Source organism: Ruditapes philippinarum, unplaced genomic scaffold (genome assembly GCF_026571515.1).
Source record: "Ruditapes philippinarum isolate M1 unplaced genomic scaffold, ASM2657151v2 ctg4838_1_1_1_1, whole genome shotgun sequence".
Lineage (NCBI taxonomy): Eukaryota > Metazoa > Mollusca > Bivalvia > Venerida > Veneridae > Ruditapes > Ruditapes philippinarum.
This window is the reverse complement of record NW_026852706.1, coordinates 50,558-78,538: the sequence shown is the minus strand read 5'-3', so window position 1 is coordinate 78,538 and position 27,981 is coordinate 50,558. Positions and strand designations below refer to the sequence as shown.

Here is a 27,981-nt window from a genome sequence, read left to right as displayed (position 1 = left end):
CTATTTTTACCTTGTAACACGATAAGTCACTAAGTAACGATAAGTAACTCAATAACTCAATTTGTGTATTGTGTAAATGAAAGAATAATCGAACCTAAAAAAAACTTTAACGAAATTATGTCGCTTTGACACGTGCCGTCCATCAAGTGTTTTGCTATAAAACTGATCTAATAACAATAGTCATCTTCTTCAGAAAATAGGGAAAACCTTTTGAGTCATTTAAATTTTAAACCAAAAATATATTCATGATCAGAGGATAATCTTAAGGTATTAGGACCCTAATGGGCACTATCAGGAACTAAAAAATTGACATCATAAGTCAGATGTATACCTTAAAGTACACCTGTATGCAAAATTTCAAAAAAATTTACCGTACGGAAATTAAGTTATGGCCACTTTTCTGAACTCAAGCCAGGATGTTGTTAAGGCCCTTTTTAAGAAAGTAGGAACCTTAAATAATCTGCAATTACATTCTTATGAAAAATGTTTTCCCATTACTTTTTGGTAAAAAGCAAAAAGTACCATTCAGCTAACAATCCAAATAAGCAAAATTATGGTTTCTACTTAAAATGTATGAAATCTGTATAAAAATGTTACGCTACCGCACCCATTTTTACCACGTGTCTGACCATTTTCTACTTAGGGAGCCTAATTTAAAAGATTCTTAAAATTTACCCAAATGAGTGCCTGTTTTCAAAGTTTCTCTAAATTTTTTAAAAAAATTTATTGGTTGATCTTGTAAAACATAAAATACTTTTACCGTCTAGTTTTGATTATATTACACTTTGGAAATATCATGTACATTTAGCATAATTTAGCCAATAAATACCTATATAAATTAAAAAATCAAAATTAAACACTTTTTTCCTTCCAAATAATACATGAGAGATACATAAATAATGTTAAAAGAAAAAAAGAAAGAAAAGAAAATTACCCTTCTGGGGATTGAACCCATGGACCTCATTTTCAATGTAGTTAACAGTAGTTCTAACCTATTTGAATACTCTTCAAAGCGGAGGTCATGCATTAGGGTGCTAATACCTTAAATGCTCGATTAAGCATGATGAAATGCAGTAACATATTTGCGTATAAAACGGATCACATTACGATAACAGATGTGTTGTTTTCATAACGTGATCTTTTCAAACACACGTAAATGGTTAAAATGATAATAAGGACACACAACTTAAATATACGGACATCTGAAATAAGACTAACAAAATGAGTTATTAAGTATCTAATTCACTAATATTGCTTAGACTCGTTGTCTGAGTTCTGTTCATCAAGATATGAATTGAAAAATAGAGGCTTTGAAAAATCGTTGTCACGTTTTGTCTGTGACAAACTCTATGGTACGAATTAGTAACAAATGCTTGAACGTTAATAGGTATCCAAAATGTTAACTGCAAATAATATGAGTGTCACATTTAATATGGTAAAGGCTATTAAAACTTTAAGTAGGTATTTAACATTTAACGATTGCTATGTTGAAATGGCAGTGTGTGGCTAATTGTAAATCGGTAGAACGTTAGAACTTAAAGTAATATTACCATTGCAGATATCCTAAGAAAGAACAGTGTACTTATTGGTCATAAAAAAGTTATTGAAAATGTGATATTTGGTGTTTGTATAGCTTCCGGATATAGGGTTTACTGATGGGGACTGATCGTTACAATATTTAAGACATTCAAAAGCTTGTTGGTACAAACGGACTGCTGCTGCTCACTAGGCTGTCGATAAATTCTTGACCAGCTATGTCAAATTTGCTACTCAAACTGATCAGAAACAGCGAGAAAAATCGTTGTGTTGAGATTTAGGCTGACGAAACAAGTATTCGGAACTCCTCCTCACCAACCAAAAACGTTATTTAGAAAAAAATAAATGAATGTTTGGAATATTAACTGAATAATAAATACTAAATTACTTAAAAAATTAAACATAATGTAAAAGAAATATAAACTAACGACAGGACACTCGTAAAATTTGTGAACAAAATATATCTTTTAGAATGGTAGGTTTATATCATAGTCATTCATCAAAAAATATCAATTACAAAGAATGAGAATCCTATAAAAGTTGATGCATACATATACAACATTTGCATAGTCAGGGCTTCTTTCACCTCTTCGGGTACATTCTACGTCTACTAATTCTTTACAGATTGGAAATCACAGTACACCTAGACGAACACCATCCGTCGTTCTATCGCCCTTAAACTTTTCATCTGTTAATTCATTTTATATTCCACGATCCATTAACTCTAATATTTTCAATAATTCTTTACGCATTAGGCTTTCTCCTATAAAACATACCATTCTTAAGAAATATAATATCACAAATACTAATTATCCTCATAGAGCTAGAGTGTATCCTTCTATTAATAAGTGTAATTCTAAGAGGTGCGGATGTTGTAACTTTTTATCGCACAGGTCTACAATAACCTCTAATGTAAATGGGAGAACTTTTAATATTATTTTGAATACAGATATTGACTGAAAGGCAACTCATTTTGTTTATGTTTTAACTTGAAACACCCCTGGGTGTGGCATACAGTATGTTGGTCAGACAGGACGTTCTCTTAAAATTCGATTCCGTGAACATTTTTATAAAATGAGAAATCGCACAAAATTTACAACTTTTCTATATCAACATTTTCGTAAAGATGGTCATTCATTTAAAAATGTTTCAATTCAACCAGTGGAACAAATAATTTACGATTCTGATGCTTCTGCTAGTTTTAAAGTTAAAGTTAGACACTTAGCAGAATTAAAATGGATCAAGAACTTACAAACGCCTTTCCCACTTGGCCTAAATGACAATATTTTTCAACAAGGTAACATCTCTAAAGATCCAAACATTGATATATTTTCTATTCTGAATATTCGTAAACGTAAATCCCGATCTCACGGAGTACGTAGAAATGGCAACATCAAACGTAAATCTAAAATTACCCTGTCTGTCACCGACTTAAATATTATCTTAAAAAACTCTGGTAAACATGCAATGTTATCACGTCTTACTTCCCTTTCATTATCATCTCTGAAAATCTTAGACGCGGAGGCAGATAATATAGTTATTCAAACAGATCCTTTATATACAGCAGCTTATCTTATTCAAAGTTATACTCAGCACGTCTTAAGACCTCATATCGACAACACTTCTGACCACAACAGGCATTTCCTAAAAGTAACCTTTCTTAATAAAGGTATCGATTTCATCGATTTACCAAGTATTTTTCGTGATAAACGTGTCACTAATTCAGTTCCTTTATACTTCAAAAACTCCGAGATACCAATTATTTGCTATAAATATAAGAAACCTGTTAGAAATATCATATTTAATTACAACAAAGTGGTTTCTGACTTAGATATTCAGTCTAATACTCCAACAACTTGAGACTGCAATACTTCTAAATTCTGTAATTCAGATTTTGGCCATATAATCACTGGTAATTTTGATATAATTGCAGACAAAAGAATTCGTAACTTATTCTTGAAAGGACCTAAATACAGAATTCCTTCTGAGATTGATTTTAATGCTTGTCGTGGTCAGATTGCTGAATCTATAGAGAATTTTTCGGTCAAATGGTGTCGCCGTGAAAATGCAGATAGTAATGCTCTAGTTACATGGAAACGTAACATCTTTAAAATTATTGATTCACGTATTAATTTTTATCGTGGAAATGAACATCTTTTGCCACCTAAACCAAGACTTACTTTAAGACATCTGAAAAAAGATATTCTAGCTTTTCATTCAAAATTTGTTTTAGTGCCAGCGGACAAGGCGGCTAATAATATTATAATTGTTTGACGAATCCATTACATTAACGTTTTGCATAAGGAACTAAATAGCACTAATGCGTATTCTAAAACCTCTGCCTCCGAAAAAGACATTGTAAACAATCATATAACTAATATTTCCAATCTTAAAGTCCAAATTAATGAAAAAGAACTCAAACTTCCTATTATGTATTGGATTCCTAAATTACATAAAAAACCTTACAAAGCCAGATTTATTGCTAATTCTACATCTTGCACTACAAGTAAACTTTCTATTTTATTGACGTCTTGTTTGACTGCCATTAAAACACATGTAATTAGATATTGTGATAAAGTCTATGAAAACACAGGCAAACATCTCTTTTGGTCAATTAAAAATTCTGGTGAAATCTTGGATAAATTCAAAATTAATAACTTTCAAGCTTCAACTGTCAGTACATACGATTTTTCTACACTTTATACAACTTTGCCACATAAATTAATCAATGATAAACTAATTTCCTTAATTCAGAAAACTTTTGCACGGGAAAAAGTTACCTTTCTAGCATGTAATTCTAACAAAGCTTTTTTTACTAACGGTATTGTTAAACATTATACTATGTGGACTTGTGACGAAGTTTGTAGAGCACTCTCTTTTCTTTTAGACAACATTTATGTCAGGTTTGGTAATACCTTATTTAAACAGATCATAGGAATTCCTATGCGTACTAATTGTGCACCCCTGGTCGCCGATTTGTTTTTGTACTGCTATGAAAGAGACTTTATGTTGAGTCTCTCTGAAGAGAAACAACAAGATGTTATAGTCGCATTTAATAATACTTCCAGATACCTTGATGATATTTTTAATTTAGATAATCCTTATTTTGATCAAATGGTGTCTGTCATTTATCCACATGAACTACAACTTAATAAAACGAACTCTTGAAATTTTAGTACATCATTTTTGGATCTTCATATTACTATCAACAACAATTCTATTCACACGAAAATTTATGATAAAAGAGATGACTTTGACTTTTGTATAGTTAATTATCCACATTTGGATGGAGACGTACCCCATGCAACATCCTACGGGGTTTATGTTTCTCAGTTAATTAGATTCGCTAGAGCTTGTAACAACGTAAAGGATTTCAACGAGCGGAATATTTTTATTACCAGCAAGCTTCTAAAACAGGGCTACCGCTATCATAAATTACGGAAATATTTTACTAAATTTTACAATCGTAACTTTGATTTAATTTCTAAATTCAATAGTGATTTAAAAACTCTTCTGCGACAAGGGATTAGCCAGCCTGGTTTTTATGGCGATGTGGTTTACAAACTTCGTAAGATTTTGGGTCATGGTAATTTTTCTGCTGTTTTTACTAAAATCATTAAACGTTTTATTAAAAGAGGTTATGACCCTACTATTTTAAGACATACTGCATGTTTAGTGTTCAACCCTTTTACAGTTGGACACTACGCTTTCCTCTTTTGATTGCATCTGACGGACCAAGTGGGAGACTCTATGATGGATAGTTCGTAAAGCCCTTTGGGACTGAATTGTCTTAATGTTCGTCTTCTGCCTTGCTTCGTCGGGCCCTTGTAGGTGATTTTCTTGTTGCTCTGTCTTCCTTTAGGACATTGAGTACTTTTGTTATGGTCATTGGGTTTACTTTTATATGTTTCTACATGATCATTTTAGTGTTTTACTTATTTAACCTTTTGTAACCATGACAACTGTTAGAATTTCACTTGGCGGGGATTCATTTTATTTACACTGTCTCGTTTATAGGAACATGGTGGGGCTAAGAGCGAGGTTTGGTGCACCATTAACCGGTTTAAACTCCCCAGCAGTCATTATTATGCTGCTGACCGTTCCAAGGCGGCGCCCCACTGTGTTCCTCAGATGTATGTCTATGTTGTTTCATACTGTTTTGGTGACACTTTTGCTTGTGTCCCTTGTTGTTTTCTCGTCTACGGTAAGTATCTTCCCCATTGCCTCTAGTTTTTATTTCTTTGATTAAACCCCCCCCCTTCCCCCGGTCTTCTGTCCCCTTCCCCTTTGTGGGCCTATTATTATTTTCTTTGAATTCCTAATCAGTTACAAATTATTTATCATTTAATGATTAACGGGTCGTTGCCCTGTCCTTTTTATGTTTGGGGTCCGCCTGGGCTCCTTGCCGTTGGTTCTTGTTGCTGGGTCATATGGGGGTTGCGTTCATTGAACGCCGCCTTTCCTTGTTGATCTTGTTTATCATATTTCAGAGAGGTCCTTCCTATATCAAACAGCATTCGTAAATTGAAAATGTCTTTTAAGCTTACCAATGGTTAAAATTTAAATATCTTAAACACAAAAGATTGTTTGTTAACAGCAGACCATTTTTCATATTAATATTGTTTGGCCTTTCTATCACATCATCGGAACCAATGGTACACATTCCTTATATTCTACATTAATTTTGCTGGTATTCGGTAAATACCATTGCTTCTAACGATGAACATAGTGTTTTTTTCTGATTTTTCAATCATAAAGCACACAAAATAAAATACTACATTTTAAACACGAACAAATTATCTAAATTTAATATTACAGCTTCAAGTACATTTATTTACATATTCTTATATTTAAACTAACCAAGGTTTACCGAAACTTTGACAAACATCTTTTTATGTGTTTTTCAATATATATCTACATAATTATGTAGCTTTTGGATCAAATATTAACCCAATTTGAATAATGTTTAATGAAACTGTGCGGTAATATTTTGTATTAATTATGATTTATTGATATATTCTTCCAAAATTATGGAGACCCCTTGAAGACATTTTTACTGAAATCAAGAATATGCTTTTATCAATAAGAGGATAATCTTTAACGCCGAATTTGATTTAATGTAATTTTAGCGCCAGTGGATAAGTGTTTGATGCTGAAATCGGATTGCATTAATGAAAAAGCTTCAGGATTAGCAACAGTTGCGTCAGCCGGCATATTGTTTAACAACTGTATCTATATATACATAATTATGTATTTCAAACTCTTTTTTTATATTCTTTGTATCGACACATTTACATGTCATTAACTAAGCGTTTTGTTAAGCCTACAAGCACAATATGCTGTCCCTGATATAGATTATACACTGCGTGTATTTCATATGTATATATTTAAGGCAATGGTAGCAATTACTTGATCAGTTTTACAGATTTTCTCCGACGACTCATGATCATTTAAAGAATCTGCAAGACATGGTTTCTAATTGTTTAAGAATATATTTATTCGTCATATTATCATGCATTGCAATAACTGACGTCTGGTCATTAATAGTGAAGAGTTCGCCGATAGATTGTAGTGTGACACCATGGTCTACTTGGAGATCCAATGGCAGTTTCGGACAGGAGATGAGAATGAGGCGAATTATGCGTCATCCACAAAATGGCGGAAAACCATGTCCACACCTAAGTGAGACAAGAGGTACTGAAATTTTACAGTTCAAACATATTATCATGGTCATCATTATCATCTTCATGTAATCTGTATTATATTATAGTAGATTTCTATTCTTTCACATTAAGCACATGATGCTCATGTAGCTAAAAGCAAGAGCATCCGAAGAATTAAAATTACAATTCTAGATGTACTGTATGAAGGTAATGAAGCGATGTCACACATAACAAAGCTAAATGATGTAGCAATCTTTATCAATCATTGCAATCCTATCATAAACGATTTACGCAAACATATTTGGCGCTTTGAGGGTACCCGTGCATTAAAGAAATGGGTTTTTACCTATCATATAAAAATTCAAAAACAAACTGGTAGCCCGTGCTGTTTCAAAACTGAAAGTGGGGTGTTTTTTATGAATTTTACATTTTTCATCTTTGACTCATTATTGAAATTTGCTCGAAGATGATATATAAATGAACTGCTGCGTATATAATGAAATAACTAGTGCATTTAAGCCCGAAAAAAATATACCGAGGCAGTGGCGAGGCAAGACATGTAGAATTTATGACGATTACTGTGAAGTTTGAAAAATGGGCACATGACAAAACAGCACATATATAAAACATTCCAGTGTTCCGTGGTATACTTTTTTACCTCATGACATACTTCCTTTTCTCTTTACAATAAAATTGCTTTAGATTGTTACCCGGCGCAGATTTATTTTCAGTAGAGAATGTGCATGTAGAAGAGGGTAACGTTTGAATGGTATTCGCAAAGAGTGTACGGATATGGATATGCATCGTGCAATAACCCGAGTTTTGAACGACAGAAACTATAAAATCAGATATAAATACTTATCTTTTAATAATTGTTAAAAGTTACGTTACATTTTTGAAATATTTTCTTATTCAGGTACACCCGTTTGTACTTTATCACCTTGGTCGAAATGGAGCAAAAACTTTGGGTTTGGACAACAAACACGATCAAGAACTGTCTTATCAGGAATGTCTGGTGCACAATGCGGAAAACTTGATGACCTCCGCTACACTGGTAAGTGAAAACATTCACATACAACTTAGATCATTATACCATATAGGATTGAAACAGTTGAAAGCAATGATTTTTCTTGCACTTGGAACAAAGATCAGTGTTGAGCCACTTTGACAGAGCACGGGCCAAACCATAGTTTTCTCCACAGAACTCAATGTTACAAAACATCACGGCGCCGAACAAAACGTATAAGAACATATATTTTTAGTAAAAAGGTGCGAACTGATAACTGCATAAAACATGCAACGAAAAAAGAGTAATATATAAATGTAAAGAAAGAATGCTGACTGCTTGCAATGGCCTGTAACAATACCAATACTGGAATTTAAAACCGCTTAAATGTAATCCAGCCTTTTAAAACGGACCACCGGGGAGTCTCATATTTTTTTCCGAAATGAAAAAGAAAACAATCTAAAAAATGTGTCAAAACGTGATGATTTCTAGGCAGAATAGTTTGATTAAAACCCTCAGTAAGTAAATGTAACATTGGTAAATGTAACATTGGAATGACCAACAACCTAAATATATGATCATCAATCCCATCGCCACAGATAAAAACTAACGTGCAATGAACGCTTGCTAATAATTATTATTTAAGTCAGATATATTGATTAATTTTGATTTGGTATTACGATAAAACCAATTTCAAACACATCAGAAATTAATGATACATGAAACTATGTGTGAGACGTTTTCATAACGTTCGTTTATTCATTCATATGGCCACACACTTCATCACATCTAATATATTGGATATTAAATGTTACACATAGTTATTGTAACACTTAGTAAATATCTATATTTTGTTTAACAGTTTAATATTGATTTAACTATAAATCAAGCTATCATATGTTTTATTTTTATAGTATTGTTTATTGAGGTTATATGCAGATTCTAAAAGATCTAGAACTAACTGCAGATTCATTTTATTCAAAGAAATTCTTTTGAAGTAAGATTAATTTTTTACCTTAAATTTTGTCAAAACAAAGATGACATATATTAAAAAAGTATAAGGTAGATTAAAATTGCAAAGTAATTTAAAATAACTATTTTAATCATTTTTGTTTATTAATTATGTTTTTGAAGAGAGGTTTAAGACTATTCGTCTTTCAGTCTGTATCTGTTCTTTTATATTTCAATTACTTACAAATGCAACTATTCAGACTTAGCCTTTTATGTCGCTTTTGTGTGTAACAAACTTTAAAATGTAGAAACCTTGTAATGTATTCTTTTTTACATAAATAACGTCGAAACGCCTGAGGTTGAGAACGCAACTATCTTTTGAAACGATTGTTCATGTATAATTTATGTGATATAATGTTTATGATATATGTCGAGTGAGGAAAAGAAGAAAGTAAAAAAAGAGTAATACTTTATTATATCATCAGCATTGTTTTCTTTGTTATTATTTAAATCTCAGAAAGAATGAACATAAATTTCAAGAAATAATAAAAATCAACTTTTTACAGTGAATATGTATTATTGTAAAAAATTTAACCAATGTTGCCAACAAGTAAAAAGGCTATAAACCAACATGACATGCATCCCTTTAGAATACTTAACAACAATAACTGTAAGTAATGCAAAAAGTGGAAATATTGACGTATAAGAAAAAATATCCAAAACGAGCTTATACCTTTAAAAATCTACAAAACAAAGCTGCAATGTAGATCCTGTGTTCTTATATTTTCTTGTACAATAAGTCTTGATTTTTTCAGGCAGGATTCCCACTATTCAAGAAACAGCAACAAATGTCAAAGATTTTTTTCTCCGACCAACTGGTCAAACCAAAAGTACTATCAACAACAATCAAACTGAAGATTTGACAAGAGATTTGGTACTTATCTTAGACAGTTCTGGTAGTATCGGCACTGATGGTTTTATTTTAGCAAAAGAGCAACTGAGTACACTTGTCGGTCTACTTTGTCCGATCGATCCTTTTAATAGGAGAGATTTGTTTCCCTATCAATTTAACCAAGCCGCCATGGTAACGTATTCGACGCATGTGACTACAAACTTTTATTTCAATACATTCAATACCACAGTCAGTGTTCAGAATGCCATCAAAAGTGCGACTTATGAAGGTTCGTCAACAAATACCAACAAAGCGTTTGATCGCGCAAGGGTTCTCTTTCAACCTGGTACAGGTATTGTAAAAATTAATGTCGCAAATTTATCGTCACTCATATAATGATTATTCATTTCAACCAAAGTCTGTAAATCGTAACATTCCATGAATGCAAGAATTGTATATACTTATATGTTTCTATAATATTGATAGGATTTAATTGATTGGCGACATATCCATTATATTCTAAGCAACGCCTTTATATTGCTTGTTTATGATTTTACATGTAGTCTTTCAGACAATGTTAGAAACGTGAAATTAAATGCACTTCGCGTTTTTGCTTCTCTGCCAGTTTTTTATTGACTACGAATGGAATAACATTATTTTATTTACTTGAAAATGTAGCATGCATACGGACTGAAATTAGCATCATTTTAAATCAAGTCTTAAAAACTAATATATAATTTGTTTGTTGGAATCATCATGTTAAGTTTTCACTGTTATATAAATGTCAATATCACAGCATTATAATTTGTAACAAGTAATAAAACATATTTTTCTATTGGCCAAAACAGTACTTATTTTAATAGAAATATATATTTCTTAAATATCACGTTTTTCAGGTGTAAGAGATGCAGCACGCGCTAAACGAGAGGTACTTATTCTGACTGACGGACGATCCAACAATCAAACGTTAACTCTGGCTGCGGTTGCACAACTCAAACTTGTAGCTGATATATACGGTTTAATGATTGGAACCTATACACAGGCTGGAAAGGATGAACTCACAAAATATGTATCTAAACCAATAGAACAGCATTTATTTTATGCTCAGGATGTCCAACAACTAAAAGATCTATTAACAGATCTTATTAATCAGCAGAAGCTGGAAGGTCCAAATTGGTGTAAAGGTTTTACCAAAAAATTAAACAAAAAGTTAAACAAAGCTAAACGTAAAATAAGAAAAAGGTTAAATAAATTAAGACGCAAACTCAAACCGAGAAAAAAGGACAGAGGAAAGAACTTGTAATCAATTCTTGATATTTTTCAGATGATATTGAAGTCACATATGTCGTATGAACAACTAAGAATTGAAGTAATACCGTAATATGTTAACTTAGCTCAGCTAAATAAAGGTACAATATGTATTCTGTTTTTTTTCTTCTTTCTTTCCTTACATTTTCTGTAAAGATGAAAAGCTCCATATAGAGTCTTATAGACGCCTATTTACTTGAACTTAATAATAATACAATTTATGGTAATTCATGTAATTAATAGTCATTCATTTTTTAATTATAAAACATGAAAACCAGAGAGTAAGTTTACTTTCAAAATATAATTTATATGTCTTTATAAGACCAATAAAATAAATGTTTTTTTAAAATCATATAATTTTAACCCCATGTTTTTTATTTCCTATTTTTAATTCATTGCCCAAATTTTTGGACTGATAAGAAAAACAAATAATTTTTTGTTAGGAAATAGAACGTAAAATTTTGTTTTCCCATTTAAGGGAAAAATTCCAATTTTAAAAGGGGAAAAAGGGTTGATATTTAAATAAACCCATTTTTTTAAAATCTCTAAATTTTCAGAGTTTAATTGCTTTTTAAAAATAATCTTTTTCCCCAAATTTTGTTTTTTGTTTTTTTGAAATTTTTAAATTATCTTGTCTAGAAAATTAAAAAAGGTTTTTTTAAGCATGTATCTGTAAAACGAAAGGCTGTTTTCCAGATATTTTATATGTTTGTTTTGGGGCCAAAAAAAGAAAACTTTTAAAAAAAAGCAAAATTTTCCCTAAAAATGAATGGTTTTTTTTTTCCTTTAAAAAAGGACAAAAATTAGGAAAATTTAACGTTTTTTTTTCCTTCTTTTTGGGTTTTAAGAGCAGGGTTAAAACCCTCGTATTAAATGAAATAAGCCACTTTACGTGTAAAAATATTATGTCACACAAGTACTAAACAAAGTAGTATTTTTACGTCCATACAAAATATTTAATAACTATGTTATAACTTTCAAAAGCAACAGATGAAGAAAGCAGTTAAGTTTTGCCAATGTGTAACCTTTTTTTTAAATTATTATAAGTCAGAAATACGCCCCAAAAAATAAACAAAATAAAAAAGATTTATAGAAAAAAAACATTTTTGTGGCATAATGGGCATCTAACATCCTTTTATAAGTAATTTTAGGTGTCCGGTTTGGAGCCTATATTCGCTTTCCTATTTTGGTTGAGCGAGAATTTTACTTCTCGAGGACGTTTCTTATAAGTGAAGAGGGAGGGAAGGCTTATAAGTGTGTCAAAAACGTATCGAAATGATCATGAAAATAACAACAGATTTCTTTTCACTGGGGCTTTATTGTGATTTAAAAGGGTAAATAACTTTGGTTACAGCCATTTTCATATAAAAGCTTTAAAAACTTTTTCTAAACAGGCCTTTTAAAAATAAATTTGAAAGTTTTTTGCACTTAAAATTGATTTAACGTGGATACTTGTGGGTTAGAGAATTTTTTGTTTTTTGAAAAAAAATTTAAGCACCCCTTTCAAATATTACTGTAAAAAATCAAATTAAAAAAGATACATTCCCCTTCCCTATATTGAAGCGGGAATTCAAATTTCAAAATGTTATGCAGTTCCGAAGTAACCAAGGTGAGTTTAAGAAATAATTCAGGTTCATAGCCTATAGCTACCGGTATTTCAAAGCAAACTACATAAACTTCATAAATTACATCTACATAAGAACCTATTACGAACTTTACACGGACTTGATAAAAAAATTCCGTATTACTCATATATTTGATTAACAGTGCAATAAAAAAAAATAGTTCTATAAAGATTAATTCTCTTAATTTTCATTTGGACATTGATGTATTCACATAGAATTCAAATATGCGATGCTATTGGTTATCTTAATCAAATCTTTTCCGGCTGACTTTTCTTATATTTGTTATATGTTTATAAATAAATATACAGAATATTAAAAAAAATAATTTCTCGAAAACACAGTTGTTCTGACGTCTGCTTGAAAGTGAAAAGTAAGCAAGAATCGGGGTTTGCTAAAAAGCGATGCTTTTCCGGGAAAAAATTTTGGGAAACCAAAGGTTTTTTAATTCGAAAAAATTATTTTTTAAAACTTTCAGTAATTAAAAGCTTTTATTTGGTGCAGTTTATACTACTTTTGATGGCTATCAGATTTAAAATATCACCCTGTGCTGGATTAGCGGCAGCTGTGTCAGCTTTGAATAAAAACTGTATTTATGTTTGCAAAATCTGTTAGAATATCTCTTTTAATCTTCTTTGCATTTTATATCTGCAAAGATTAACCACCCGTTGTACAATTTTTTGTATTTTTATTTTGGGTTTTTACCCAAACCGTCCCCAGTCTGTATTTGTGGAAGACTTGTTCATAGTTAAAAAATGTTTTTCATTTTTGTTTTAAAAATTTTTATTTGTTTAGCAATGTTTCGTTTTTAAAACACCTGACGTTCAACAATATTTTTTAAAACATCATTGAAAGTAGATTGTGTTGTGACGCCATGGTCACAATGGAGTCCGGCTAACACTGTCGGCGGACAGCAGACGAGAATAAGGCGGATTATGCGTTATCCACAAAATGGCGGGAAGCCATGTCCGCCTGTTAAAGAGACAAGAGGTATTTTTTTAGATCAAATGTTAGTAACAATTTATCATTATCAACTTTTAGTGTAATTAATTAAAGGCTAACTAGTCTTCTAAACGTCTATATTCATCAAAAGTATTAATAGAAAATAGCCTTAGGCTAGTACATACGTGTTCTTACATGAATAATATTGTCTGAGATAATTATTTTATTGAAATTTCTAGAAGTGACGTTTTCATGCCATACAGAAATAGACAAAAATGAAATAGTAATTCTTCTAATACAATACACATATAAAAGGACTAAGAATAAAATGTTTATTACAAAATGGAATCATTTATACCCTGTCTTTAGGATATTGTTATCATGTAAGCATTTTATTGAGTAAATGTAGTTTGCTTTAGTTACGAATGGCCGTAGCAAAGTTACCAATTTATCTGTTTAACTGATAAAAGTTGGAATGTGCCAGTATTTATCTACTAAACGATAACTTATACATGTATATTGAATTTGATAAAAAGTATTAAAATAGAGATAATATCAGGTCCCCCGCTCGTAATCAAACCAGTGTGTCGATTATCGGATTGGTCACCTTGGAGCTTAAACTTTGGGTTTGGACAACAGGCGCGTGTAAGATCTGTCATATCAGCAGCAGCAGGTGCACAATGTGGAAAACTTGATGACGTCCGCTACACAGGTAAGAACATAACTTAGTCGTTGTACTACATTTGTCCAATTAATTTGTCAAAACTTAAAAACTTATGACAGTCTCGAAATTCAACTGTCCTCAATAGTGTTTACTCAACGATCGTCTACACGTCGCGTTTCATTAAACAATTTCTGCGCGCCGCTCCTTCTGTGCAATTTAAATCGTTTTATGTTTCATTATTGTTATTAGCATTTACTAAACAATTGGTAAAATAATGCCAATAGTAACGATCATTTCTTTGCACGCATGTTCAATGTGTTATTTGAATACACGCAAAAAGTGTTGTTTTTATCTGTTTCTAACTTTTCCTTTTAAACACTTAATAAGGAACACATATAAAACCAATATCAACATAATTTACGATTGCAATTACGTTTTTACTGATAAAGATATTAACTTCGACATTGACAACGCTCGTATATTTTAGTTGTAAGAACTTTCATGTACACACTTACCAAATTTTATTTATTTAACCCCGACAATTGTTACATTGAAGCACACGAAGTAAAGGACAATTTAGCATTGAATTGATTTAAAACGGAAATTTTCTATCATTTTGTTCTAAATACGAGAGTTGACTCCAAAGAGATAGTGAGCGATATCGATTGAGAAGGATTAACACATAACATTGCCAAACCTTAACATATAATAAATGCATATATCCTAAGACAAATCTACAAATAATACGAACATTTGCAAAAAGATAAGCAAAGATATATCAAGTCAAAAAAGAATGATGTTATATCTAATTAAATGATACGATGTTATTCTACAGCGCTCTCTAACGCCAAATACACAAACAATACGATTAACATAAAAGGAAATTGTCTTCTGCAACAATGTGGGATGTATGAGCTGCGTTGTTGCAAATGTTTAAAACACATCACCTTACGTCTGTAATAAATCTATGAACAGCAAACGTAACAAAAAGACTATATCAGCATGCACAATTTGTATTTCTTTTCTCTTTTCTGTTAAACACTGATGTATTCGAGATTTGTCTTTTATTCTTGAAGAGATTTGTGTAGTTCCTGTAATAACGTCCTAAACTTTTGACCTTCTTTGCCGTTTTTCGCGCGGCATACGTGTTTCCATCCGTTGCGATTTTGTCATACCACTTTTCAAAACACAAATGATTGTGACACATCTGTGTAAATTTAAGTGCTATTTAATTGCTTTGATATATCCATTGGTGTCAATCCTACCTAAGACCAAAACAGGATTGCAATACGCCTTGCTTAATTTACGTCAGACATAGCCGTATTTTTCTAACTGAAGACTTCAGACGCCACTCCGTGCTTTATTTAGACACGAATGGACACGAATAGTGTATGGAAAAGGTCTTTAAATTATTAGTTCTTAAAAAATAAATAATTCGAGTCTCGCCGTGTCAAAATGCACAGTACTTTCAGTCAAATTACCTTTTTATGATTTGCTTTTATTTTTCGGAGTTTTACTTAAGTGATACAATGGCAACCAAAGTGTAATAAGCGTGAGCAAAAGTAAAATTCAAAATAACTTTTTGTCATACACGTTTTAAAAGCAAATTGTACCAATATTCACATGTGATATTAACCCGTATAAACGGCTGAACACACATAAAATAAGGTATATGACAAATAAACGTTTTGAATACTGTGTCATCGCTTTCAATCATTCAGCTAAATTTAAAGGTTCTGTACATCATGGGTTTCTTATGAAAATAACTATTTCACATGCAATATTAATTATTTTTTATCAATGTACGGGAATGAAAATCAAACAGCTTCCCTTGCTAACAAATTGATTTTTTCTACTTCTCTTTAATTGATTAAGAACAAATCTACCATTGATGATCTCCTATATGATTAAACACATTAAACAAACTTTCTAATAGTTTGATCATTCAACTCATTTTGATTGCAAGTTAAGCTTTAGAATAACAGTTTCCATTTAATTTTACATGGAAAAATTTAATCAACTTATACATAATGATGAAAACTTTCATTCTGTTTCTTCTATTTAAAAATCGGTATTGTAGTAAGACTGAAAATCAGAATTCTTGCAGTCCCTTTGATTCATCTAATTGAACAAAATTTGAAATTTCATCATTTGTTTTCAGGCAAAGTTCCTACTGTTAGAGAAACGGCAAGAAATGTCCAACAGTTCTTTTTAAGACCAACTGGCCTATCTGCCACAATATCTAGAACTAGTACTTTGAATTTGGTAAGAGATTTGGTGCTTATCTTAGACAGTTCTGGAAGTATTGGCAGTACAAGTTTTTTAGACGCAAAGAAGCAATTAAGCAAATTTATTGGTCTACTCTGTCCAATTCTTCCATTTGACAGGATTGTCGGGTCTCCGTATCAGTATAACCAGGCCGCCATGGTGACGTACTCAACTAATGTGACTACAAACTTCTATTTTAATACATACGATACCACCGTCAGTATTCAGACTGCAATCGAAAATGCCGTATATGTAGGTAGTGGTACAAATACCAACAAAGCTTTTGATCGAGCAAAGGTCCTCTTTCAGCCTGGCACAGGTACATGTATTCGTTTTTCGTTTGTCACACAGATGTCAATAACATAATTATTAACCATCGCTGTGCGCCATAAGATTAAACAAAAGTTTGCACTCTTAAAAAAACTTGAATGAAATCGAAAGAATTGTACAGTTTTAGTTCCGATGTACAATATGTTTGAATGATTTGCAATATTTCAAAACATACAAAAATTTATACTTATCCCAGAAAGGATTTTTTACAAAATTATCATAAACCATTATCTAAAAAATTTTAGTCTATGCATTTTTAACATTAACTAAATCTTTTGGTATTGCTGTAAATGTCTGAGAAATAGAATGCAAATTTTGAATAAAAATAGCATAATTCAATGTGTAAGGTAACATATTACTAACAGTTACTATGTTATTTCCTTTGGTAAATTTGTTACCAATGTTATAGCCGGTGCATGGGAGCGTGAGAAATGTTGCACTTTTTCATTATCCATAATTTACAACCTCAATCAAACCGATTCTGTATTTTCATAAAATTTTGCTGTTTTTAATGCTTCGGTGGCATCACTTTTTCCAGATATATTTGTTTGAATTAAAAACTTAATTTAATCAAACATTTTGATTTACATTAAACATTTCATTTTCAGGTGTAAGAAATGCTGCACTTGCTAAACGCGAGGTGCTCATTCTAACTGACGGACGATCTAACAGTCAAACGTTAACTCTGGCAGCGGTTGCACAACTCAAGCAAGTAGCGGACGTATATGGTTTAATGATAGGATCCTACACACAGGCTGGAAAGGATGAACTCACAAAATACGTGTCTTCACCAATAAATGAACATTTGTTTTATTTAGAGAATTTGAATCAACTAAAGGATTTGTTAGCATACCTAGAATACCAGAAGAAGCTGGCTGGTGGCAATTGGTGTGCACCATTTCAAGTAAGTAAAAAGAAATTTCAAATGAGATTAAGGTCAAATCTAGTAAAAGAACAGAATACTACATTTACTAAGTCTGTTATAAAATTGCAGACTTAATAATGAATAAAGTGAAAATAAAAAAGAAATGATAAATAAATAAATACATACATGTTACTCATATTCATATTAATAATAATACGAAATGATCAAAGATTTTTCTATCGACATTGTTTAGCTGATTTAAAGTACAGAAGAATCTTACTGTTAATGTTAATTGGAGATTTTGATTTTAAAAAAATTATCTTCCTATAGAAAGCTATTTGAGCATGGTTATTTTTCATATTTGTATTACATTTTTTGTTTTTTGGGCTAAGTGGCATCAACTCATCAACTCTGCAAAGATATTATAGCGACGGCTTTGCAGCTTACTTGTGGATGAAGACCCCCTCATTTGTATGATATGATAATGTAGTCAATGTATATGAGGATAAAATAGTTTCTAGACAAATCTTGCTAACTTTTTAATGATATAATTATAATTGTAAAATTTGGTATAGCTTAACATCGATGGTTAACCTGTAATATGTTCAAACACAATTAAACGAAAAACCATTGAACAGGCTACATGTAATACAAAAGGATTTATTCTATTTTTATTACGCTTATAAGGTAAATCAGTAATATGTCGAAGGTTTGATTTCTGAGAAGGAAATCAACGAATTAACGTAAGATCCCCCTAATGCATTACCTCCGCATAGTAGAGTATTCAAATAGGCTAGAAGTAGATGTTAACTGCATTGAAACTGAGGGTCGTTGGTTTAAGCCCCAAAAGTGTCAACATTTTTTTTCTTCATTTTTTTCTTGTGTCTCCTTTATCGCTTTGAATGTTTTTATTTGTTTTATGACTATGATAAATGTTAAAACATTTTCCATACGGATGATATCATAATATAATGTTTAGAGTTCCTCCATTTCTGAAAAAGATCCCCTCTAATTTCATAAAAATGTCCATAACTGGAAAACAAATATGGTAAACTTTGCATACAGGTGTCCTTTAAGGCATATAAGTGACATAAAGTGATAATTTTACAGTTCCTAACAGTGCCCGTTATTAAGGGGGATCATACCTTAACGAAACGTCTGAATGGACCAAGTGAAACGACATACACCAAGGATCGAGACATCAGAATTTTGATAATTTCTTTTTCTTTTTACTTTCATATAGATTTATCCTGTATGTTCAGAAAGCTTAATCTATGAACGTGCCCGTAAGAGAATTTTAGGAAATAATATGCATTTACTTTACGTTTTCAATCACGAGTATGTTATGATCATGAATTTTTAGTCTTCCTTTAAAAAAAATATTTAGCATCACCAATTTATCATAAGTTAAATATATAGATATAGCCGTGAGGGCTTTGAAATTACATGTACTTTATTTCGAAGTGCAATCATTGTATACGGTTATGTAGCGAGTTTGTAAACAGCTGTTAGTTGCCATTGTGATATTTTAGAATGTTAGTACTATAAATTGTTTTTCTAGATTTTCTGAAACGTTCTAAAACTTTTTAAAATTGGGATAAATAGTACATGCAACCGAAAACTTATATAATTGTTAAAGGTATCCTTACAAAATTGTATTTTTCTACTACATTCATTATTAACTTATTTAAAATCGTTCTTGTTTCGGTGTCATATGACCTAAATTGTATTGATGCACCATAAACCAAACAAAAAAACTTTTTAACTTGATGCAATGTATTATTTATTTTTACATATAGTGTTAAAGAAATGCTATATTGTGCTAGTTTAGTAACAAGTAAATACATTAACTGTTTCTTAAAAGTCTGTAATATTGTATAAAGTTGCTTTACATTGGCACACATTTTATTAAAATTGTTCAGTGAAAAAGGATGTTTTTTGTCGGTTTAAACTAATATATTTTTATGGTCTTTTATAATATTAGATCCCGGTAGATTGCATTGTGTCGCCATGGTCACCATGGAGTCCAGCTGTAGGGGTTCAGACGAGAACAAGGAAGATTGTGCGTAATCCAAAAAATGGCGGGAAGCCATGTCCACCCCTTAAAGAGACAAGAGGTACCAGCCGTTTTATATCAAATGTTATTAATCATTTTATTTTTGTTAATATTAGTAGACGCATTCAAATTTGAATTGGGTCGTGAACAGACATGACAGACAAGAAATAGACAGGACAGAAAATAGTGCAGTGAAAATATGCTTTCATCTTTTAATAAAAACATTATTGCACAAATATAATTAAATGTATTCCTATTTCAAAACTTTTTTATCGTACATTCATATAATTATATACTTGAATATTTGTTCAACTTTTGGGCCAAAAGTTAAGGGAAGACTTGGAATAACTCTTATTTCATTAAACCGTCCGTACTCGTGCGCTTACTAAAGACTATGCTGAATTGATATCTTTCTCATAAATGAAAGTCAAAGAATTAAATTTGAAAATCAAACATGCGCTATTTTTTTAAAGTAATGATGGAATATGAATTTACAAATTTATTTATATATTTCACACAAGAAAGTAAGACAATTAAAACATAAAAGAATGACATTCGCGCAAAAACAGGGAATAAAACAATCACATAAAATCTGGATCCGTGCTGCAAGATCTAACCATCATTTGCTAAAATGGTCACATTTCACTTGATTGTGCACATTGGATATTTTAACGTGAAATATTGCTGTTATTCACCTTCAAGCAGAATATATGAAATTTGCCTTTAAATCTGTTGATTATAACTTACTTACAATTTCATTTTGTAACTTGAATATTCGATAAAATATGATAAAACAGATGCATAAAATAACCTTAAGTTAGAACGAAAACCATTCAGTATTGCTATATAAATATATTTGTAATATCTGCGCATTTACTTTGTAAATTAACAAGGTAAATTGAGGTTTTGCTCAACCTTTATAAAGTTAATTTGCTCTAGTTATAAAAAGTTTCAAAGTACATTGATATATTCTCATATTTAGGTTCACCGTTACCAGTGTGTATATTATCACCTTGGTCACCTTGGAGCTTAAACTTTGGATTTGGACAACAGGCGCGCGCACGATCCGTCATATCAGGAGCAGCAGGTGGAAAATGTGGAAAACTTGATGACGTCCGCTACACAGGTAAGAATAATACTTAGTCTTTGTCCTACTTTATGTCTATAAAAAATTGAAAAATAATGACAGTAACGTGTTTCAAATAAACTATCCTAAATAGCGTTCATTTAACGGTTTATTTAAACGTCGCATCGTTTGGACAAATGCAAAGCGTCGCTCCTCAAATCGTTTACTATTCCATAAATCAAATTGAAACGCTCACACCATGAAAAAAGACAATGCCATTGATAACAATGATTCGCTTTTTTCCAATCTGTTCCTCATCTGCTTTTTAACATTTTATTTTGAAATGGTCTTAAAATCAATACATGTATGAACATATTGTACGATTTTAGATTTAATAGAAAAGTTGTAAAGGCATTTTTCTACATTAATCACTTGCTTATGTGTTTTGTTCTTTGAACGGATGTATAAACATTGTATATGTTTATTTCTATTTCATTCAGTACGATCATTTATTAATTTAAAGACTTAACTTTAAGTTAAAATACCATTCTTATATATTGATTTAATACAAGAAACGTCTCCAAAGAAATATTGGGCCGTTTCGATATGGAAGCATATGTATACACATATATACATGCAAAAATTCTATATACATTTAAGGAATATAACTATCAAGATTACTGGAAAAATGATTGAAGATCAACAAAATATATCAAAGTAAATGATATATGACACTATTTTTCGGAAAACGTAAGCGTCACAAAACAACATTCAACCGTTGTTTAACGCATAAAGAAAAATGCCTTCAAAGCACTTGCTGCCATTTGCGATGTTTTTACATCGGTATTATCCCAATGTTTCAAACACAGTACTTGAACAGGTGTTAAATGGATGAAAAGCAGGCATGATGTCAGCATTTTCCTCGAACATAAAACTTCTGCGGAGGATTGACTTCAACTAGGAAAAATTACAATTCTAATAACTGACAATGGCAAACCCTGTAACTTTCCAACTATGGCATCCGTTATTTCTTCCTGATTATAGTAATGAACCCACGTTTCGCCCATGATGATAATTCTAGAGAAGAATAATGGTCCCTCTCAGCGCTACCAGTACATAGTTATTCTCGGGGCACGGTAACCCTACTCCTTTGCTCATTTCCATCCATCAAATCTGAGCTACTCACACGCTTACGCGTGTCATATTATGAATCTGTTTTTACAATGCGGTTCACCTCAGAAATAATTATTCAAATTGTTTTTTCATTTCTCGAACAGTAATGTTTGTAACTTCCTTAACATTTTTATCTTTTTTGACGGATGTCTGTACGCGCGACATACCTGTTTCAATCCTGTGCGAATCTTTTATGTCATTTTTCAAAACACAAATAATTGAAATACACGTACAAAACTTTCTGTGATATTTGATTCTCCGTCGGTGTCAATCCTAAATGAAAACAAAACAGGATCGTGGTCCACCTGACCATATTTCTGCCTCACGTTGCCGTTTTCTATTATGTCTCCATTTGTGTACTGTAACTTTAGACTCGCTCTGTTTGAATGGTAGAAGACATACAAAACTTAGATCAATTTGAATAAAATATTAACATCCTCTGGTGTTTGCCGCATGTGAATACTATGTCTTGGGACTTTAAGGAAGTAAATATAAATGGACAAAAGATTGATTGCTGAAAACTAGATGACTATGAAGAATTGATACCTTTGATGACTGTTTATTTCTTTCATAAGTCAAATTTTTTGCACACGATAAAAAGGAAATGAACTCAAAATTAAATTGAAATCAATTCTAAGTCGATTGGTGTTTATATCACATGTAAAACAGAAATTTGCTTAATTTTTCCATCTCTTGAAGCTAACGTAATCCTTTCTAACACAGAAACTGCAAGCGAGATATGATAGGAATTGGCACTTACGAATAATTTCTATATTGAAATTATATAATAATCATTAGGGGACACTTGTAACAATAGAAATCTTATTTTACTCTAATGTATGTGTTATATCAAACATTATAAGCGGTTGAAAACGCATATAATTAGAAATGGCATATAACCGTTTATGATACTGTATGATTCCTTTCTGGAATTAAAATACATTTTAAGTATTAATTTGCAAGTATACGATATTACTTTAAAGTATTTACATACAGGCAGTATTACATAATAGTATACAAGTGTATATATTAAGCATTATTAGTATTTCGACATGTTCTTATGCAAATCTATCAAAATTAAGCATTTTTGTTCGATCGACAGATTAATTAGTTTGAAAAAAAAAAGTTTTGATGTTTAAAATAACCTTAATATTCAAAATCAAAACCATATTTTTAGGCTGAAAAACAGATTGATTAAACAATCTTTTTTTATTTTGAAACGAGGACAATATGTTTCGAAACTGGTCAATTCAAAATAACAAATACTACACAAGTATTCTTGTATTGAAGTGTCTGTTCTTTATTAATTAAAACAAATGATGACTAAAATTATCGTTCAACTTTTTTGAATTGGTTTAGAAAAGCTGCCATAAATGACCTGCTATAGAGATGTATTTTTATTAAAATATTAAGATATTACAACTTTGTAACAATTTTATCATTTTTAACTAGAGAATGTCTGGGCGAATCTAAAAAAAACATGTTATTCTTATAAAGTCTTGCTCAAAAATAATTGTTTCAAATTTATTTAACAAAACCTTAACATAATAGTGGAAATAATTTTCATTCGTTTTCTTCTTTCTAAAGATCGTACTATAATAGGACTTAAAATCAAGATTATTGCAGTCCCTTTGTTTAATATAATAAAGCATCACTGCCAACCTCATTTTATTTTTCAGGAAAAATCCCTACTATTAAAGAAACGGCAAATAATGTCAAACAGTTCTTTTTAAGACCAACTGGACAACCTCACACAATAATTAGAACTAGTACTTCAAATTTGGTAAGAGATTTGGTGCTTATCTTAGACAGTTCTGGAAGTATTGGCAATACAAGTTTTATAGACGCAAAGAAGCAATTAAGCAAACTTATTGGTCTACTGTGTCCAATCCTTCCATTTGACAGGATTGTCGGGTCTCCGTATCTGTATAACCAAGCCGCCATGGTGACGTACTCAACTGATGTGACTACAAACTTCTACTTTAATACGTACGATACCACAGTCAGTATCCAGACTGCCATCGAAAATGCTGTATATGTAGGTAAGGGTACATATACCCACAAAGCGTTTGAACGAGCAGAGGTCCTCTTTCAACCTGGCACAGGTATTGGTTTTAATTAATATGTCATCACTCACATGTCAATACATAATTATACACCATTGCTGCGCGTCATTACAAACAAGAAATATTGACAGAGTAACTTTAAAAATCTTGAATGTTATCGAAAGAATTGTACAGTTTTAGTTCCGATGTGCAATATGTTTGAATGATTTACATCAATCATTAACCGTTCAATGATACATATATATACCTATTCAAAGTAGGTTTTAAAGATATACTATGCTCTTCTTTGAGTAAAATATTTTAATCACAATTTTCTAATATTTAATGTGAGCAAATTTTATCAGAATTTTAGATGATAAAAACAACAATAATAATAATAATGATGCAAACAATGTAAGAGTAGTGTAACAGTCTTCACATCGCGGCTGGCCTTCTTTTTAACATCGACTAAACTGTGAATCTTGCCGTAAATGCCAGAGGAATAAAAAATAATTATTGAAGGAAAACAGCAAATTTTAGAAATAAACTATCGTTTTTAAAGATATAATCACGGAATCAAAAATATATCTTTATATACGTCTGTAAAATATAATTGCGGAATCAAATATGAATCCATTTTTACTATAATCCGGTCATGTTATCTTAGAACAAAAGCTTAATTGCAATTATTTACCAGGCAATATCTTTAAGAAAATTATATATATTACTAAAACATAGACTACATTTATTGAAATATTCTATTAACATTTGACGAATCTAATTTTCAGGTGTAAGAAATGCAGCCCTGGCTAAACGCGAGGTACTCATTCTGACTGATGGGCGATCTAACATTGAAGCACAAACTTTGACTGCAGTTGCACAACTCAAACTTGTAGCGGACGTATACGGTTTAATGATTGGAACCTACACACAGGCTGGAATGGATGAACTCACACAATACGTGTCGTCACCGATAAATGAGCATTTATTTTATTTAGAGAATTTGAATCAACTAAAGGATTTATTAGAAGTCCTCGAAAACATGAAGCTTCTTGCTGGTGGCAATTGGTGTGCACCATTTAATCCGCTGAACAAAAAGATTAAAAATAAAAAGAAAGTGAAAACAAAGAAATCTAAGAAGAAGAAAATAAGAGTAAAATCTAATAAAAGGAAAAAGAATAAAAGAAAAAATGTGTAAGAAAAAATACAAATTAAATTCAAGTGTTCCGTACAAAAATAAAGAACTGCTTTGTTAATTATTATAAATAATAAATATTATATAAACAATAATGAAAGAATTATCATCGACATTTTCTTTGTGACTTTGTTATTTGATAATAAGTATTGGAGCATACAGTTCAGATTGTTGGGGTTTTCTTTCTAAGTATTCTTTTATTCAAAATGTAGCTTCTTATATGCTATGTATCTAAGCTTAATAAATGTTAATATCTGTATTACATATTTTATTTGAGGAGATTAACACTGTAAAGGACATACAGCGACTTTCCAGCTTTACATGTGGAGGATGACGACCTCATTTGTACTATATAATAATATGTTTAACGAATATGAGGACAAATTAGTTTCTGGACTGCCCATACTTTTTAACCCCCGACTTTTCGAAGAAAAAAGGGATATACACACTTTCGTGTCCGGTCCATAACTTTTCATTTATCAAAGGAATTTGAAATAACACATGTTTGTTATAATAAGACGATGCGTTATGCGCAACAACCAGACCCCTACCTCTAGGGTCAAGGTCACACTTGCTCATTCAAGGTCAACATTGTCTATTTGAGGGTATAACTCGTATCCCGTTCATAACTTTCTTATCTTTGAAGGGATTTTGTAAATACTTGCCACAATTGTTCACAATAATGAGACAACGTGTCATGCGTAACAACTGGTCACCTACCTCCAGGGTCAAGGTCACACTTGGAGGTCAAAGATTTACATTGTCTGTTATATTATATATTTTAGGTCCGGTCCATAACTTCTTCATAGATCAAAGGATTTTGAAAAAACTTGGCACAAATAGTCACTATGATAATACGATGTGTCATGCGCAACACCTCCAAAGTCAAGGTCACACTTAGAGGTCAAAAATTAACATAGTCTGTATAGTCTGTTATAGGGTATATTTTGTGTCCGATCTAGAAATTCATCATAGTTCCAAGGATTTTTAAATAACCTGGCACAAATAGTCACAATTATAAGAAGATATGTCAATTATAGTGACTGCATCCCTACGTCCAAGGTCACACTTAGAGGTCAAAGGTTTACATAGTCTGTTATATGGTATATGTTGTGTACATGTTCCGTCCATAACTTCTTTATATATCAAGGGATTTTGAAAATACTTGGCACAGACAGACACAATAATAAGATGATATGCCATGCGTAAGACCTGTGTCGCTGCTTTCAAGGTCAATGTCACACTTAGAGGTCAAATATTTATACAGTCTGTTATAGGATATATTTTGTCTTTTTAATAGATCAAAAAAATACTTTGCACAAATAATCACAACAATAAGATGATATGGTAGGCGCAATACATGGGTCCCTACCTCAAAGGTCACACTTAGGTCAAAGATTAACATAGTCTGTTAAAGGGTATATTCTGTGTCCATTCTATAACTTCTTCATAGTTCAATGGATTTTGAAGATACTTCGCACAAATAGTTACAAAAATAATTCTTATTCAACTTAAATTGTACCGAGTTCATGTTATTAATATTTTCCTAGTCATTTACAAATCAATGTTAAAAATGATAATTTTCAATGTAATGCAATCTTCAAAACCGCAAAACTCCTCTGCTTTACAGGTTTCCTTCTTTGATAACTTTTACCATATTGCTTGGTGAAGCTTCTCTTTAGAATTTGATTCTTAATTATAGTCCAGCAATTCACAAACGGACATATGGATTACCCAACTGTCAGTTATTTCGTGTAATGAAGAAGTTTAGAATGTGATTTTAACTGTAACTCAGCAAATCACAGAAGAACGTATGAATTACCTAAATTTGCGTTATTTCGTTTAAAAGGAGAAGTAGACTGTCCAAAATGCTTACTATGCACTTGAACTAGATTTGTTGTGTTTAACAAATTTGACCATCTTTTCCTGTAATCACAGCATGACACACCACAGACCATAACTAAAAGAAGATTGGGAAGTGTACAATAATTTAGGGCTCAACATAATTTGTTAACCTGAGCTTTATTATAATTCTTGCATTAATGTTAAAGATGGGTTTAGTCTGTAGATAAACATTACGCATTTACAATATAAACATGTTCTTAAATTGTGTCACAATATGCCCATCTGTGAGTAAACGTTTACTGTTCATGATCAAGTAAAATTCAAGATTACTTTACATTTCTTTTATTTGTTCTCAGCTTTATAATCAGCATCACTTGAATAACCAATAAGCCCTATGACCTACATAAATATCTAAAAAGATATTCTTCAGACTGTATCGGTAATAACATTCAATTTATAAAAATGTGGGGCAGTTTTTTAAAATATTTTAATCTAAATGTTAGACATTAAAAATCCTGGTGATTAACCATGACAATTGTGAGGCTTTTTAAACA

At 31.3% G+C, this 27,981-nt stretch overlaps 2 protein-coding genes across 2 annotated transcripts; both read left to right on the top strand.

Moving 5' to 3' along the window:
* The first annotated feature begins 6,967 nt into the window (after positions 1–6,967).
* Positions 6,968–11,351, top strand: LOC132722078 (collagen alpha-5(VI) chain-like). The gene is made up of 4 exons (XM_060706512.1): positions 6,968–7,230; positions 8,116–8,253; positions 9,972–10,400; positions 10,945–11,351. The coding sequence occupies exons 1-4, from the start codon at positions 7,005–7,007 to the stop codon at positions 11,349–11,351; spliced, it is 1,200 nt and encodes a 399-aa protein (XP_060562495.1). The 5' UTR covers positions 6,968–7,004.
* Positions 11,352–13,807: 2,456 nt separating this feature from the next.
* On the top strand, positions 13,808–26,641 carry LOC132722026 (uncharacterized). Its single transcript, XM_060706425.1, has 8 exons — positions 13,808–13,968; positions 14,480–14,632; positions 16,746–17,171; positions 17,791–18,086; positions 20,032–20,164; positions 21,086–21,229; positions 24,022–24,447; positions 25,176–26,641. Exons 1-8 carry the CDS (start codon positions 13,914–13,916, stop codon positions 25,583–25,585), a joined length of 2,043 nt encoding a protein of 680 aa, XP_060562408.1. The 5' UTR covers positions 13,808–13,913; the 3' UTR covers positions 25,586–26,641.
* Positions 26,642–27,981: the final 1,340 nt, after the last annotated feature.